Source organism: Misgurnus anguillicaudatus, unplaced genomic scaffold (genome assembly GCF_027580225.2).
Source record: "Misgurnus anguillicaudatus unplaced genomic scaffold, ASM2758022v2 HiC_scaffold_34, whole genome shotgun sequence".
Classification (NCBI taxonomy): Eukaryota; Metazoa; Chordata; class Actinopteri; order Cypriniformes; family Cobitidae; genus Misgurnus; species Misgurnus anguillicaudatus.
Genome location: NW_027395284.1, coordinates 4037068 through 4054422, shown reverse-complemented (window position 1 = coordinate 4054422; position 17355 = coordinate 4037068). Strand labels below are relative to the sequence as shown.

The 17355-nt window shown below is 36.4% G+C and overlaps 1 protein-coding gene and 2 non-coding genes across 3 annotated transcripts; all 3 read left to right on the top strand.

The window, feature by feature from the left end:
- Positions 1 to 308: 308 nt before the first annotated feature.
- LOC129435364 (uncharacterized) lies at positions 309 to 16887 on the top strand. The gene is made up of 4 exons (XM_073865992.1): positions 309 to 528; positions 4975 to 5168; positions 5399 to 5471; positions 12614 to 16887. The coding sequence occupies exon 4, from the start codon at positions 14289 to 14291 to the stop codon at positions 15582 to 15584; it is 1296 nt and encodes a 431-aa protein (XP_073722093.1). The 5' UTR covers positions 309 to 528; positions 4975 to 5168; positions 5399 to 5471; positions 12614 to 14288; the 3' UTR covers positions 15585 to 16887.
- LOC129435125 (U2 spliceosomal RNA) lies at positions 4588 to 4778 on the top strand. Its single transcript, XR_008641130.2, has one exon. It is a non-coding gene; the product is annotated as a U2 spliceosomal RNA (small nuclear RNA).
- Positions 5852 to 6016, top strand: LOC129435134 (U1 spliceosomal RNA). The gene has a single exon (XR_008641133.1). It is a non-coding gene; the product is annotated as a U1 spliceosomal RNA (small nuclear RNA).
- Positions 16888 to 17355: the final 468 nt, after the last annotated feature.

Below are 17355 nucleotides of genomic sequence, written 5' to 3'. Positions count from 1 at the left end.
GTTTTTTTTTTGTGGAGTGGACATGAACAAGCTGCAGGCATTCAAATGTTATTTGTAATTTATTGTCTTATTTCATATTTAAAAAATAGCTATACAACTGGTGTTCCTCAATTTTAGGGCCTATTTTGTTTAGTATATCAGTTTTGTTCAGTTTTTTATGTGCATGCAAAAAGCAATCAGCAAGCAAATTAACTGAAGCTTTACCATCATGTTCTTTTTGTGTAAGTGATAACTGTTTCTGTATGTATTTTATGTATTTGTATGTTTTTTACACGTATAGAGTGAAATGCACACGGTGAGGAATGGACCCAGACCTTCAGTGCCAGACCTCTGACCCGTTAACCTCCATCCCGACAGCCAGCGCCTTCTCCGGCTCCCATTGCGGTATCGCTTCTCGGCTTTTTGGACAAGAACAAGTGGACACCGGGGACTACAAGTTTAAATGGATTTTTGACCTTCGGAAATGGAAGCGAGGCTTGCTCCGTCCACTCCGTTCATCGACTCGGGCGCTTTCCGGGCACAAATAAGGTGAGTTTAAAACCAGAGTTTGCTTCTTTTGTGCGTGGTTGCCAGTTTGGTTTCCAATCCGTGATCTATATGATGTTGCGCGTTCTATAATATGTTTCTCGTTCGCTCAGTACTTTTGTGTGTTTCTATTCCACGTAAAGCTAACACCAAAACGATTGTGGAGAGCGCTATATAGATTGTTTTCAAAGAAAAAACAACAACGAGAAACAAACCCATGTTAAAATGGGTCAAATTATTTAGGCGGAGCACGCTGTCGCGTTGAACAAAGACAATGGCGCGTGCACACAACGAATGTGTATTGTGGAAAAGTTTGGCCCATATGCAGGTTCGCATGTGTCTTCGGTGGATACTAAAAAGATAAACATCTGCCCGGTGATCTAGTTTGTAGACAATATTTTTATATATGCAATCGAAGTGAATTTAAACAAGCAAAAAATCGGCCAGTGGGGTAGGACAGTTTTTCTTGAAATAGTATTTATGGGAAAAGTTCACGACTTTTTTTCTTACCCTTTAGGCAGATTTATTTGCTTGTTTTAAGCATAAAATAATCATAAACAGGAAAACGAATTGTATAGGCGGAGCACACGGGTTTTTTTTTCGTTCAAAGAAAAAAAGCAGCGTGGCACGAAGGAATGTTTGACTGAAATGGAATTTCGCCCTCTATTTTCCTTACAAACATAAACCAGAGAGAAGGGCCAGATGGCATCGTGTTGTACCTTGTATTCGGTGATTGAAATCGAAAAAAAATCGAATAGATCTATATATAAACACAATTGTTTTGTTGAACAGAGACAATGGCGGCATGCTCCAGCGTCGCCTATATGCCCATTTCACAAAATGGCGGCTTTGACCGGAAGTAGGGAAAACGTTTTACTGTAATGACGGGGGTCGTTGTCCAAAGTGTGCCCATTTGAAGAAGTACATACACGTTTAACTTCTCATTTCTTTAGACTGAATAATTGTTTCTTATTAATTCCAAAGTATGTGACGTGATGATCTAATCGTATGTGTTATTCCTCGTTTGCTTGCATGTGTAACCTTTGGTTAAAGGTATGAAAAGGAACCGACTAGGTCACCTGGGTTATTTATTCACACAGGAAAATAGATTGAACCCAAGAGAAAAAATAAACAAACAAAAAAGTTACAAAAATATGAAAAGGACCCTGCTGGTTCGGATGGGATTAAAGACAGAGACGTGACTCTCCAAAAATAGTACAAATTTATTTTTTACAGAAAGTGCTTAAAAATATTTAAAAGATAAAATTTACGGCCCACCGGTTATTTACCCACAATTGGAGAGACTAGATTAAATCCACTTTTTAACAGAAGGGACAAACCACACAGCAAATCAGTGCATAGTTCTTAAAAGCAGTGACGAACCAAAAATAAACCAAAACACACAAACATACTCTCGCCTTCTGTTTAAGTCTCAAAAACCACCGCTCAGATATTACATGTGGAAATAGTTATATAAATGGTACATACACTTATATACACACGTAAAGAAAGAAAAAAACTGCAGGACAGCAAAATACAGTTAACTCCCGATGACTATTTAAACAGCGTCCAAGCGGCTCACGGAGCAAAAATACAAAGCCTTTTAGTTTAATAAACTTCCACAAAAAATAAATATCAAATCCTTACGCAAACATGTATGCGACGAGACTTAAATCATGCAAAACATGAATGGTAACCAGACGTGCTTGTTGTGTACAGGGAGTGCATTTATTTGTAAACTTTTGCTAAATCAAAATGGTTTATTTTTTATTTTACTTTTTTACCTGGGTTTTTGGGAATACTTTTATATATTTCACAGCTATATAATTGGTTATAATAACGCACTTTTTGTTTATGAGCACGTTGAAATACATTAACACAGGATAATGCGGCAACAAATCAAATGTGCATTTAAATGCAACAAGCAAAATAAATAAAGCAAATCCATGCAAGCAAACGAGGAATAAAACACACCGCGATTAGAAAATCAGATCGCATACTTTGTAATTGAAAATAAATAATAATTAATTCTAAAGAAATAAGAAGTAAAATGTGTAAGTATTCCTCAAAATGTGCTTTGGACCAAGACCCCGTTCATCACAGCAAACGGGAGCAGACCCGAATAGGTATGTCTAGTTGTTTTATTTAAAATTTCCAGCCGTCTGTAAATTCATGTTTGGAAGAAAAAAGTAAATTAAGGTCTGTCTTGCTGTTATTGTCTTGTTTTCTAGTAAATATCTGACAATTCTTAAATCGAGATGCATTTACTTGTTACGCAAAGTGGCTTAAGATGTTATGTATTGTAATAATTGAAATAAATTACAAAAATCAACAGGTTTATATTTAAAACAAGTAAAAATATCTGCCGGCGGGGTAAGAAAAATAAACTTAATTTCAGTTTCAACTTAATTCAATAATAAACTCAATTTAGGTTTATTTCCCTTAACCCACTGGCATATATTTTTACTTGATTTAGGCCTTAACCTATTACATTTTAGAATTGATTTCAGTAAACAAGACTTAAAATCTAAGCCACTTTGCTTAACAAGAAAATGCATCTCGATTTAAGAATTATTTTTTTACTCGAAAACAGGAAAAAAGTAGCAAGTAAACGAACAGATTTGGATGTTTAAAACACTTAAACACTTTTTTCACTCTACCCTTCATATTACAGCTGTCGAAAAACCACAGCAACGTCGACAGACCTGGAAGCATAGCTGTTTGCTTGTTGCGTTTAAATGGACATTTGATTTCTTTACCAGCATTGGATTTAGACCATTCAATGAGAATAGTTAACAGCGTTCATTATGATTGATAAGCCCTTAATGGAGAATGAAGTCTGCATACATTAAAAGCCTTATTTTATTCCAAAATGTATGCGACGAAACTTAAATCACGCAAAATATGAATGGTAACGAGACGTGCTTGTTGTGTACAGGGAGTGCATTTATTTGTAAACTTTTGCTAAATCAAAATGGTTTATTTTTTATTTGCTTTTTTTACCTGGGTTTTACCAGGTTCGCATTCCGGACATTTTTAATCCACAGTGTATGCAGTTATTTAGTAGAAAATGATATGCTGTTTTTTGGTAGAATTTTGTGTGAGCTAAAGAAAGTGATGCCAACCCAGCAAATACAAAAACGTTATAAAAACGTTTTGTGTTTGCTGGGAATACTTTTATATATTTCGCAGCTATATAATGAATTATAATAACGCACTTTTTGCTTATAAACAAATACATTGAAATACATTAACACGGAATGATGCGGCAACAAATCAAATGTGCAACAAGCTAAATAAATAAATAAATAGAAAATCAGATCGCATACTTTGTAATTGAAAATAAATAATAATTCATTCTAAAGAAATAAGAAGTAAAATGTGTAAGTATTCCTCAAAATGTGCTTTGGACTAAGACCCCCTTCATCACAGCAAACGGGAGCAGACCCGAATAGGTATGTCTAGTTATTTTGTTTAAAATTTCCAGCCGTCTGTAAATTCATGTTTGGAAGTTTTTGTCTTGTTTTCTAGTAAATATCTGACCATTCTTAAATCGAGATGCATTTACTTGTTAAGCAAAGTGGCTTAAGATATTATGTGTTGTAATAATTGAAATAAATTCTAAAAAGCAACAGGTTTATATTTAAAACAAGTAAAAATATCTGCCGGTGGGGTAAGAAAAATAAACTTAATTTCTGTTCCAACTTAATGCAATAATAAACTCAATTTAGGTTTATTTCCCTTAAACCACTGGCATATATTTTTACTTGATTTAGGCCTTAACCTATTACATTTTAGAATTTATTTCAGTAAACAAGACTTAAAATCTAAGCCACTTTGCTTAAGAAAATGCATCTCGATTTAAGAATTCTTTTTTACTCGAAAACAGGAAAAAAATACAAAGTAAACGAACAGATTTGGATGTTTAAAACACTTTAACACTTTTTTTTCACTCTACCCTTCATATTACATACTACTTCATATTAGAGTTAAATGCCCGCTAGCCTCTACCCCGAAAGCCAGCGCCTTCGCCGGCTCCCCTTTGGCTGCGTCTATTGCGGTATCGCTTCTCGGCCTTTTGGCTAAGATCAAGTGTAGTATCTGTTCTTATCAGTTTAATGTCTGATACGTCTCCTACCCGGGGACTATACGTTAAATGGATTTTTGACCTTCGGAAATGGAAGCGGAGCTTGCTCCTTCCACTCCATGCATCGACGTGGTATTGCAGTGTTTCCATGAACGGTGCGCTCCCCTTCTCGGGGACAAATAAGTTAGGTAAAAAACAGAATTTGTTTCTTTTGTGCGTGAATGACAGAGTGTTTTTTAATTCGTGTGTTTTAAAAGTGCTGTGTATTCGTTGGCATTATTGGTTTAACGAAAAGCTTGCATGGAAATGAACACGCTGATAACGAAATGTTTTTGTAATGTATTTAATTATTTTCCTTACAGTTTGCGGAGGTGATACCAGGACGAATTAAACAGCCTCGACACAGCTGAAGGCGCAAGAAAATCGTACGAGACAGTTTGGGATGTTAAAAACACCTGAAAACTTTTTTTCCACTACCCTTCATACTACAGCGGTCGAAAAACCACAGCAACGTCGACACGCCTGGAAGCATAGCTGTATTTGTTTAAGACAACGGGTAAAGTATTTTCTTGATTACCTAAATGACTTGCAGTAAGAAAATATTTTAATTTATAATGATAACTCTGTCATCATTTATTCATCCTCGTGTTGTTTTCAACCTGTATGCATTCGTATTTTGGAGGTGACACGATGACGACTTAAACATCATCGACACAGCTGAAAAAGCGAACGAGACAGATTGGGATGTTCAAAACACCTGAAAACTTTTTTTTCACTGTACTACAGCTGTCGAAGAACCACAGCAACGTCGGCAGATCTGGAAGCATAGCTGTATTTGTTTAACTCACAACGACAACGGGTAAGTCATTGAGCCCTTGTGTTTTTATTTATCCACGTTCTAAAATTGCTATGCTTTCGTTGTTTCTCGATTGCTCTGTACATTTCTTTGTTTCTATTCCACGTAAAGTTACTTTGTAATAACGAAACGATATATTGAAATGCGCTATTTAAATCCATTTGATTTAAATTGTTTCACGTTTTTCTCTCTGCACGGTTTAACCGGGCTGGAAACGGAAAATGGGTAGATCTCGAAGAATATTTGGTTTCAGACCTGGCTTCGTGCGCCTTTCCACCTGGTCACACACAGTAATGAAATGGTAGTCGGACGGCCTTCGGGGGCGCCGTCGATGCGATCGGTCACAGGAAGATGCGGCCGTCTGGCCTCAAAGGCTGTTGCTCATACTTACCTGGCAGGGGAGATACCATGATCATGAAGGTGGTTCACCCAGGGCGAGGCTCAGCCATTGCACTCCGGTTGTGCTGACCCTTTGCGAATTCCCCAAATGTGGGAATCTCGACTGCAAAATTTCTGATAGTGGGGGACTGCGTTCGCGCTCTCCCCTGGCCTTTGTGTTAAAAATAGATTCGTTTGTCTTTTTACGGAAAATCCAAGAGACGCCTAACCACGGCACAAGAACGCATTGGTCATCAAAAAGCGGCTATTAAACGACTACATAACTTCTAATAGACCGCGAATATGTGTCTAGGCTAAAACAAGGCTTAATTTGGGCTGTCAGTGAAAATCTAATAGACGTTTGACCGTTCCCCAAGTATAGACTGGCCATTAAATAGAACCACAATCAAACAGCTACATGTCTAAGAGACATTCAACAAAATAATGCTTAGATGATTCTTTTACTTACAATGTAAGCGGTTCTCAGGAATGGCAATCATCCAAACTAATAAATTATAAAGCTTTTAAAAGAAAATGACAACCGTTAAACAACCTAGACAACGTTGGGCAGTACAAAATGCTTAGAAATACAAGACAAAACGAAATATTGTACATGAATGTACATTAAAACAAGCCAACAAATCTGCCAATGGGCTAAGACAATTTTTCTTGAATTAGGTGTTTAAATCTAGATTTGTTTCTAACCCCTTTGGCAGATTTATTTGCTTGTTTTAAGCCCAAATTCACTTAAATTTTATGTTTTTTCTCCCGAAAGGCTAGGCTTATTTTCTTATGTCCTTTTGCTCATCAAAATAATGCATCTTATTTTAAGACTTTTTAGATATTTGCATAGTTAAAAAGGATTTTTTGTGCAATGTATTCATTCATTCGCTACCCTTCATACTACAGCTGTCGAAAAACCACAACAACGTCGACAGACCTGGAAGCAAAGCTGTATTTGTTTAACTTGCAAAGACAACGGGTAAAGTATTTTCTTGATTACCTAAATGACTTGCAGTAAGAAAATATTTCAATTTATAATAATGATAATTCTGTCATCATTTACTCATCCTCGTGTTGTTTTAAACCTGTATGCGTTCGTTTTTTCTGATTAACACAAAAGAAGATATTTTGAGGAATGATGGTAAACCCACAGCAGATAGTGACCATTGACTTCCATAGTAGGAATAAAAAAATATGATGAAATTTAATAGGTACCATCGACTGTGTGCTAACCATCATTTTTCAAAATATTTTCTTCATCATTTATCACGATACTTCCAAAATATTTTTTTCCTACTATGGAAGTCAATGATAATGTATTTCATTATTTGCTTTACAAGCCTGAAAATGATAGGTTGGAATCCAGGCGACAGGATTCTATGGTAGTCAAAAACAGGCAAACAAGTAAAATAATCACCATTTACTTTTAAAGCATTTTGAAAATTGCTTGCTTATGCTGGGAGTAAAGGTATTTAATGCAGTGCGCATCCTGTTTAAAAGGTAAGGTATGATTCTTTTAAAGCTGACACATTTGCCTCATTAAAATAACAGAAATGTACTGTTTCAACATTTTGGAGCCGGTGTGTCTGTGTTCTTGGGGCACATCTAAATGTAAGAGCAGAATTGCTTAATATTCTTCTCTATTTCTTGTATAGGTCAATTATGAGTGAAGAACCGTTCACCAAATGAAGACCACAGCCAGGTGACGGGATTGTGTGGTAATCACAAACAGGTTGAAAATTGAAGTTCTGTGTGTTCTTTTTGTACTTTATTTCTGCAGGTAAGCACCATACCGTAAGCTTCATTCCCTTTATAACAGGCAAGGTTCATACTGTTTTATTCTTTTATACTGTTTTATTTTAAATCATTCAGTAAATGCAAAGTTAAACCGATGGTGTTTTTAATCTAGATTTAAAAGTGCCTACTGTTGAAACACATCTGATCTCATCTGAAGCTGATTCCAGCTATACAGGTTCATACTGTTGTATTCTTTTATACTGTTTTATTCGTACTGTTTTAAATCATTCAGTAAATGCAAAGTTAAACCGATCATACTGTTGTATTCTTTTATACTGTTTTATTCGTACTGTTTTAAATCATTCAGTAAATGCAAAGTTAAACCGATCATACTGTTGTATTCTTTTATACTGTTTTATTCGTACTGTTTTAAATCATTCAGTAAATGCAAAGTTAAACCGATGTGTTTTTAATCTAGATTCAAAAGTGTCTTCTGTTGAAACACATCTGATCTCATTTGAAAGCTGATTCCAGCTACAGGTTCATACTGTTGTATTCTTTTATACTGTTTTATTCGTTCTGTTTTAAATCATTCAGTAAATGCAAAGTTAAACCGATCATACTGTTGTATTCTTTTATAATGTTTTATTCGTGCTGTTTATTCAGTAAATGCAAAGTTAAACCGTTGTGTCTTTAATCTAGATTTAAAAGTGCCTACTGTTGAAACACATCTGATCTCATCTGAAAGCTGATTCCAGCTACAGGTTTATACTGTTGTATTCTTTTATACTGTTTCATTCGTACTGTTTCAAATTCTTCAGTAAATGCAAAGTTAAACCGATGTGTCTTTAAATCTAGATTTAAAAGTGCCTACTGTTGAAACACATCTGATCTCATCTGAAAGCTGATTCCAGCTACAGGTTCATACTGTTGTATTCTTTTATACTGTTTTATTCGTACTGTTTTAAATCATTCAGTAAATGCAAAGTTAAACCGATCATACTGTTGTATTCTTTTATACTGTTTTATTCGTACTGTTTTATATTCTTCAGTAAATGCAAAGTTAAATCGATGTGTCTTTAATCTAGGTTTAAAAGTGCCCACTGTTGAAACACATCTGATCTCATTTGAAAGCTGATTCCAGCTACAGGTTCATACTGTTGTATTCTTTTATACTGTTTCATTCGTACTGTTTTAAATCATTCAGTAAATGCAAAGTTAAACTGATGTGTTTTTAATCTAGGTTTAAAAGTGCCTACTGTTGAAACACATCTGATCTCATCCGAAAGCTGATTCCAGCTACAGGTTCATACTGTTGTATTCTTTTATACTGTTTCATTCGTACTGTTTTAAATCATTCAGTAAATGCAAAGTTAAACCGTCGTGTTTTTCATCTAGATTTAAAAGTGTCTACCGTTGAAACACATCTGATCTCTTCTGAAAGCTGATTCCAGCTCCAGGTGGCATATTAACTGAATGCTGATGCACCTTGTATTTCGATTGCTTTGTATGCTTGAAACATGTGAAGAATTGACAATAAATAATCTTTATCAAGTGTTATACATTAAAAAGTGGATAAGTAACAAAAATGTCACTCCTGACAGCTGATAAATTAATGTTTTTTTATAGCACCATTGAGGCGAGCACTTTTCAAGGCAAGATTCTTTATAGAACCTTATAAAAAGTTTCCATATAGTACCAAAAAACGGGTTCTGCTGTGGTTACATGCTGAGGAACCCTTATTTGGTACTTTTTAGGAGCATTTGTCTTAAGAGTGTTGCATAGGTTCGAAACTTTCAAACTTGAAACCAAATAGAAGGGTCACACTGTTTTTTTTTTGTGGAGTGGACATGAACAAGCTGCAGGCATTCAAATGTTATTTGTAATTTATTGTCTTATTTCATATTTAAAAAATAGCTATACAACTGGTGTTCCTCAATTTTAGGGCCTATTTTGTTTAGTATATCAGTTTTGTTCAGTTTTTTATGTGCATGCAAAAAGCAATCAGCAAGCAAATTAACTGAAGCTTTACCATCATGTTCTTTTTGTGTAAGTGATAACTGTTTCTGTATGTATTTTATGTATTTGTATGTTTTTTACACGTATAGAGTGAAATGCACACGGTGAGGAATGGACCCAGACCTTCAGTGCCAGACCTCTGACCCGTTAACCTCCATCCCGACAGCCAGCGCCTTCTCCGGCTCCCATTGCGGTATCGCTTCTCGGCTTTTTGGACAAGAACAAGTGGACACCGGGGACTACAAGTTTAAATGGATTTTTGACCTTCGGAAATGGAAGCGAGGCTTGCTCCGTCCACTCCGTTCATCGACTCGGGCGCTTTCCGGGCACAAATAAGGTGAGTTTAAAACCAGAGTTTGCTTCTTTTGTGCGTGGTTGCCAGTTTGGTTTCCAATCCGTGATCTATATGATGTTGCGCGTTCTATAATATGTTTCTCGTTCGCTCAGTACTTTTGTGTGTTTCTATTCCACGTAAAGCTAACACCAAAACGATTGTGGAGAGCGCTATATAGATTGTTTTCAAAGAAAAAACAACAACGAGAAACAAACCCATGTTAAAATGGGTCAAATTATTTAGGCGGAGCACGCTGTCGCGTTGAACAAAGACAATGGCGCGTGCACACAACGAATGTGTATTGTGGAAAAGTTTGGCCCATATGCAGGTTCGCATGTGTCTTCGGTGGATACTAAAAAGATAAACATCTGCCCGGTGATCTAGTTTGTAGACAATATTTTTATACATGCAATCGAAGTGAATTTAAACAAGCAAAAAATCGGCCAGTGGGGTAGGACAGTTTTTCTTGAAATAGTATTTATGGGAAAAGTTCACGACTTTTTTTCTTACCCTTTAGGCAGATTTATTTGCTTGTTTTAAGCATAAAATAATCATAAACAGGAAAACGAATTGTATAGGCGGAGCACACGGGTTTTTTTTTCGTTCAAAGAAAAAAAGCAGCGTGGCACGAAGGAATGTTTGACTGAAATGGAATTTCGCCCTCTATTTTCCTTACAAACATAAACCAGAGAGAAGGGCCAGATGGCATCGTGTTGTACCTTGTATTCGGTGATTGAAATCGAAAAAAAATCGAATAGATCTATATATAAACACAATTGTTTTGTTGAACAGAGACAATGGCGGCATGCTCCAGCGTCGCCTATATGCCCATTTCACAAAATGGCGGCTTTGACCGGAAGTAGGGAAAACATTTTACTGTAATGACGGGGGTCGTTGTCCAAAGTGTGCCCATTTGAAGAAGTACATACACGTTTAACTTCTCATTTCTTTAGACTGAATAATTGTTTCTTATTAATTCCAAAGTATGTGACGTGATGATCTAATCGTATGTGTTATTCCTCGTTTGCTTGCATGTGTAACCTTTGGTTAAAGGTATGAAAAGGAACCGACTAGGTCACCTGGGTTATTTATTCACACAGGAAAATAGATTGAACCCAAGAGAAAAAATAAACAAACAAAAAAGTTACAAAAATATGAAAAGGACCCTGCTGGTTCGGATGGGATTAAAGACAGAGACGTGACTCTCCAAAAATAGTACAAATTTATTTTTTACAGAAAGTGCTTAAAAATATTTAAAAGATAAAATTTACGGCCCACCGGTTATTTACCCACAATTGGAGAGACTAGATTAAATCCACTTTTTAACAGAAGGGACAAACCACACAGCAAATCAGTGCATAGTTCTTAAAAGCAGTGACGAACCAAAAATAAACCAAAACACACAAACATACTCTCGCCTTCTGTTTAAGTCTCAAAAACCACCGCTCAGATATTACATGTGGAAATAGTTATATAAATGGTACATACACTTATATACACACGTAAAGAAAGAAAAAAACTGCAGGACAGCAAAATACAGTTAACTCCCGATGACTATTTAAACAGCGTCCAAGCGGCTCACGGAGCAAAAATACAAAGCCTTTTAGTTTAATAAACTTCCACAAAAAATAAATATCAAATCCTTACGCAAACATGTATGCGACGAGACTTAAATCATGCAAAACATGAATGGTAACCAGACGTGCTTGTTGTGTACAGGGAGTGCATTTATTTGTAAACTTTTGCTAAATCAAAATGGTTTATTTTTTATTTTACTTTTTTACCTGGGTTTTTGGGAATACTTTTATATATTTCACAGCTATATAATTGGTTATAATAACGCACTTTTTGTTTATGAGCACGTTGAAATACATTAACACAGGATAATGCGGCAACAAATCAAATGTGCATTTAAATGCAACAAGCAAAATAAATAAAGCAAATCCATGCAAGCAAACGAGGAATAAAACACACCGCGATTAGAAAATCAGATCGCATACTTTGTAATTGAAAATAAATAATAATTAATTCTAAAGAAATAAGAAATAAAATGTGTAAGTATTCCTCAAAATGTGCTTTGGACCAAGACCCCGTTCATCACAGCAAACGGGAGCAGACCCGAATAGGTATGTCTAGTTGTTTTATTTAAAATTTCCAGCCGTCTGTAAATTCATGTTTGGAAGAAAAAAGTAAATTAAGGTCTGTCTTGCTGTTATTGTCTTGTTTTCTAGTAAATATCTGACAATTCTTAAATCGAGATGCATTTACTTGTTACGCAAAGTGGCTTAAGATGTTATGTATTGTAATAATTGAAATAAATTACAAAAATCAACAGGTTTATATTTAAAACAAGTAAAAATATCTGCCGGCGGGGTAAGAAAAATAAACTTAATTTCAGTTTCAACTTAATTCAATAATAAACTCAATTTAGGTTTATTTCCCTTAACCCACTGGCATATATTTTTACTTGATTTAGGCCTTAACCTATTACATTTTAGAATTGATTTCAGTAAACAAGACTTAAAATCTAAGCCACTTTGCTTAACAAGAAAATGCATCTCGATTTAAGAATTATTTTTTTACTCGAAAACAGGAAAAAAGTAGCAAGTAAACGAACAGATTTGGATGTTTAAAACACTTAAACACTTTTTTCACTCTACCCTTCATATTACAGCTGTCGAAAAACCACAGCAACGTCGACAGACCTGGAAGCATAGCTGTTTGCTTGTTGCGTTTAAATGGACATTTGATTTCTTTACCAGCATTGGATTTAGACCATTCAATGAGAATAGTTAACAGCGTTCATTATGATTGATAAGCCCTTAATGGAGAATGAAGTCTGCATACATTAAAAGCCTTATTTTATTCCAAAATGTATGCGACGAAACTTAAATCACGCAAAATATGAATGGTAACGAGACGTGCTTGTTGTGTACAGGGAGTGCATTTATTTGTAAACTTTTGCTAAATCAAAATGGTTTATTTTTTATTTGCTTTTTTTACCTGGGTTTTACCAGGTTCGCATTCCGGACATTTTTAATCCACAGTGTATGCAGTTATTTAGTAGAAAATGATATGCTGTTTTTTGGTAGAATTTTGTGTGAGCTAAAGAAAGTGATGCCAACCCAGCAAATACAAAAACGTTATAAAAACGTTTTGTGTTTGCTGGGAATACTTTTATATATTTCGCAGCTATATAATGAATTATAATAACGCACTTTTTGCTTATAAACAAATACATTGAAATACATTAACACGGAATGATGCGGCAACAAATCAAATGTGCAACAAGCTAAATAAATAAATAAATAGAAAATCAGATCGCATACTTTGTAATTGAAAATAAATAATAATTCATTCTAAAGAAATAAGAAGTAAAATGTGTAAGTATTCCTCAAAATGTGCTTTGGACTAAGACCCCCTTCATCACAGCAAACGGGAGCAGACCCGAATAGGTATGTCTAGTTATTTTGTTTAAAATTTCCAGCCGTCTGTAAATTCATGTTTGGAAGTTTTTGTCTTGTTTTCTAGTAAATATCTGACCATTCTTAAATCGAGATGCATTTACTTGTTAAGCAAAGTGGCTTAAGATATTATGTGTTGTAATAATTGAAATAAATTCTAAAAAGCAACAGGTTTATATTTAAAACAAGTAAAAATATCTGCCGGTGGGGTAAGAAAAATAAACTTAATTTCTGTTCCAACTTAATGCAATAATAAACTCAATTTAGGTTTATTTCCCTTAAACCACTGGCATATATTTTTACTTGATTTAGGCCTTAACCTATTACATTTTAGAATTTATTTCAGTAAACAAGACTTAAAATCTAAGCCACTTTGCTTAAGAAAATGCATCTCGATTTAAGAATTCTTTTTTACTCGAAAACAGGAAAAAAATACAAAGTAAACGAACAGATTTGGATGTTTAAAACACTTTAACACTTTTTTTTCACTCTACCCTTCATATTACATACTACTTCATATTAGAGTTAAATGCCCGCTAGCCTCCACCCCGAAAGCCAGCGCCTTCGCCGGCTCCCCTTTGGCTGCGTCTATTGCGGTATCGCTTCTCGGCCTTTTGGCTAAGATCAAGTGTCTGGCCACAAGGGGGAGTGATCGCCTCATTGCAGGTTTTTAGGTTTTAGCTTTTCTATAGCTTAAACCACATATCTGCAGGGAGGTATATACTGCTTTTTGCTTGCTTTTTGCTTGCTTTTTTCTCTTTTATCAGGTTTTAAAGAAGACACTGCATTTGTGCAACGATCGTTTCAAGGTAAGTTTGAATTTTTAAATTGTTTATTGGTTTTAGTGTGTGTTTTAGTATATTTTAAGCTGTTGGTGCCTCCAACATGTCGGCTGCTCGTGCCGGCGTGCGGAGGCACCACAGCGTGCGGTTTTTATTTAAAGAAGTTGAGGGTAAGCTCCTGGGGATGTCACGTCTTGACTTCTCCAGGAAGTTTGTCCAAAAAGCCCTTGACTTCAAAGCTACAGAAATTAATTGTTTGATGACGTTGCCTTTTAACAAAGGCTTTGATTTGAGTTTTAATAGTGCTTCCTTGCTTACTGATTTCTGGCAAAGATTTGAGGTTGTAAAGGCCCAGTTTTCTATGTTTACTGTGGAAAGGCTTTCTGATAACACACTTAAAACTGTGATTGTCAGGATGTTTAATGAAACAGTAACTGGTGAAGACATTTGTGTTTGGCTGGGTAGATTTTGCACTGTTCGTGGCCCACCTATCAAGGTGCTTGATGAGGATGGCATTTGGAACTGCTCCTGGCGAATTCCCATCAAACAATGGGAAGACGCTGGGGGCTACCTAGGCCTGAGACATCTGCCTTCAATGATTGTGCTGGGAGAAAACAGGGGCTACATTCACTATCAGGGGATGCCCAAACTGTGTAGGAAATGTGGAAGTATGGGGCATCTCGCTGAAGCATGCCAGGAATTAATATGTGGGAAGTGCAGAGAAACTGGTCATACTTTTGAAGAATGTACCAATGGCAGGAGGTGCAATCTTTGTGGAGATTCAAACCATCTCTACAGAGATTGCCCAAAAAGTTTTGCCAACAAGCTTAAGGCACCCAAGATGGCCGCCCCACATGTCCAACAAACACTGGAACAAAGGGAGGAGGAGGCGGTCCCTGAGGTTTTGGCGGGAAATTCAAAATCCCAGCCAGCCTCAGGGATTGGGCAAATTGAAGGAAGTGGGGTGGCCCCAGGGGCGGAGTCAAATGTGGTTGAACAAGGAGAGGAAGAGAAAGAAGGTGATGATGATGATGAAACGGTTTCCAGCATGATTACTGTGCCTGAGGTGAGTACTGATTCTAGTGGGAGTGAAACTGATTGTTCACTCCCAAGTGCTCAAGTGCAGAAAAGGCCTGCGGGATCTCCTTTGTCCAAGACAGAGGAGAAAAAGCTTCGGGCCACACAGCAACCAGATAGTTCCTCTTTGGAAGATCTGGATCGTGTGTGGCCCCAAGAATCCCCCAATGAGGTATCTTTTCTTCAAATTAGGCTAAGAACATCATCGCCCAAGGAGCCACAAGAGGGACCCTCTGTGGCTTCTCGGGCAGCACCAACCTGCTCTCCGGACTCAAATTTGGTTGAGATCAAGGAGGAGCAGGTATCTCAAGAAATATTATGATTTTAATTATTTTTGTAGTCTTTTAACATGTTTTTAAAAAGTTCTTTTTAAGTTCATACTGCTTTTAACCATATTGCTCATGGCTCTCACTATCTCTACTATCAATGTGAGAAGTGTGAGGTCCACCACAAGAGCACAGAGTGTCCTATCATTTTTAAAAACTGTTAAATCTGATATGTTTTTACTGCAAGAGTGTGCTCTGCCTTTTAAAAGTAGTTACAGGGAACTGGAGGAGATGTGGACCCAGGGACCATCCGTATGGAGTGGCTCAAATGGCAACAAAAATGATGGGGTTGCAATTTTAATAAATAATCCACACATAGTGGTGAAGGACTGCACTGTGGTGAGAGATGGGCGGGCAATTTTAGTTAATTTGACCTTTTTAGATAAAGATTTTAGGGTTCTTAATGTGTATGGTTTTACTGATAAAAATGACCGGTATGAACTTTTAGAGGACTTACAGCCCCACATGCTAGGTAGGGTTCCTCTTGTTGTAGCAGGGGATTTTAATTGTGTTTTAACCCAAAAAGATAGAAGAAGGGCAGGAGATGATTTTAAAGTTGATAAGACATCAGTTTTATTGCAGGGCATTGTAAAAGATTTTAATTTAGTCGACTGTTTTAGAACAATGCATCAAAGAGAGGAGGGCTTCACCTGGTTCAGTGGTGATGGCACCAGGGCCTCTCGAATCGACTATGTCTTTACAAGACACTGCCCGCCGACTGATGCAACATTAACCCCTGTTTTTTATTCTGATCATGTAATGTTGTCTTGTACTCTTTCTTTTCCCACGGATGTGACAGTAGGGGGGGGTCTGTGGAAGCTGAACTGCTCTCTATTGCAAGATGAACATGTTATTAAAGAATACAGAGAGCAGTTCAGCCAATGGCAGACCTTGCAAGATTTTTATGATTCACGGGCACGGTGGTGGGAAATGGTCAAAGAAAGAACTAGACGTTTTTTTAGGAGTGTAGGGAAAACTAGAAAAAATAAGGAAAAGAGACGCATGGTGGGGCTGCAAAAAAGACTACAAAGATATTTTAATCTTTTAAACAAAGGACATGATTTTAGTGAAGATATTAAAGAAGTGAAAAAGGAAATGTCAGTGTTAAGTGAAACGCTTAGTAAAGGTGTCATTTTAAGGAGCAGAGAGAGGGATATTGAAGAAGGAGAAAAGTGCACTAGATATTTTTTTAGAAAGATAATTACACGGGGAGGGTCAATAACATCTCTGAAATGTGGGGGGAGGGAAGTGCACACAACAAAAGACATTTTAAATGGGGTTACGGATTTTTATGAAAACCTATATGACAAAAAGGAAGTGGAAAATGACATTTTACAGGAAGTTTTAGAATTTGTAGAGAAAAAGGTAAGTGACAAAAATGTGCTTTTATCCCAAGATTTTACGGTTTTAGAAATTCAAAATGCTCTTAAAGGTTTTAAAAGGGGGAAGTCCCCAGGAATGGACGGACTCCCCCTAGAGTTTTATTTGACTTTCTGGGACATTTTAGCACATGAGTTACTGACAGTTTTTAAAGAATTGGAGACTTCTGACAGACTTCCTGACAGTTTTAGATTAGGGATAGTTTCACTACTGCATAAAAAAGGAGACAAGACTGAACTTAAAAACTGGCGCCCTTTAACACTTTTGAACTTCGACGTAAAGCTTTTTAGCAAAATTTTAGCAACACGAATGTCAAAGGTTTTAGAGGACGTAATCCACCTGGATCAAGCTTGTGCTGTGCCTGGGAGGAAGATCACGGACAGCCTG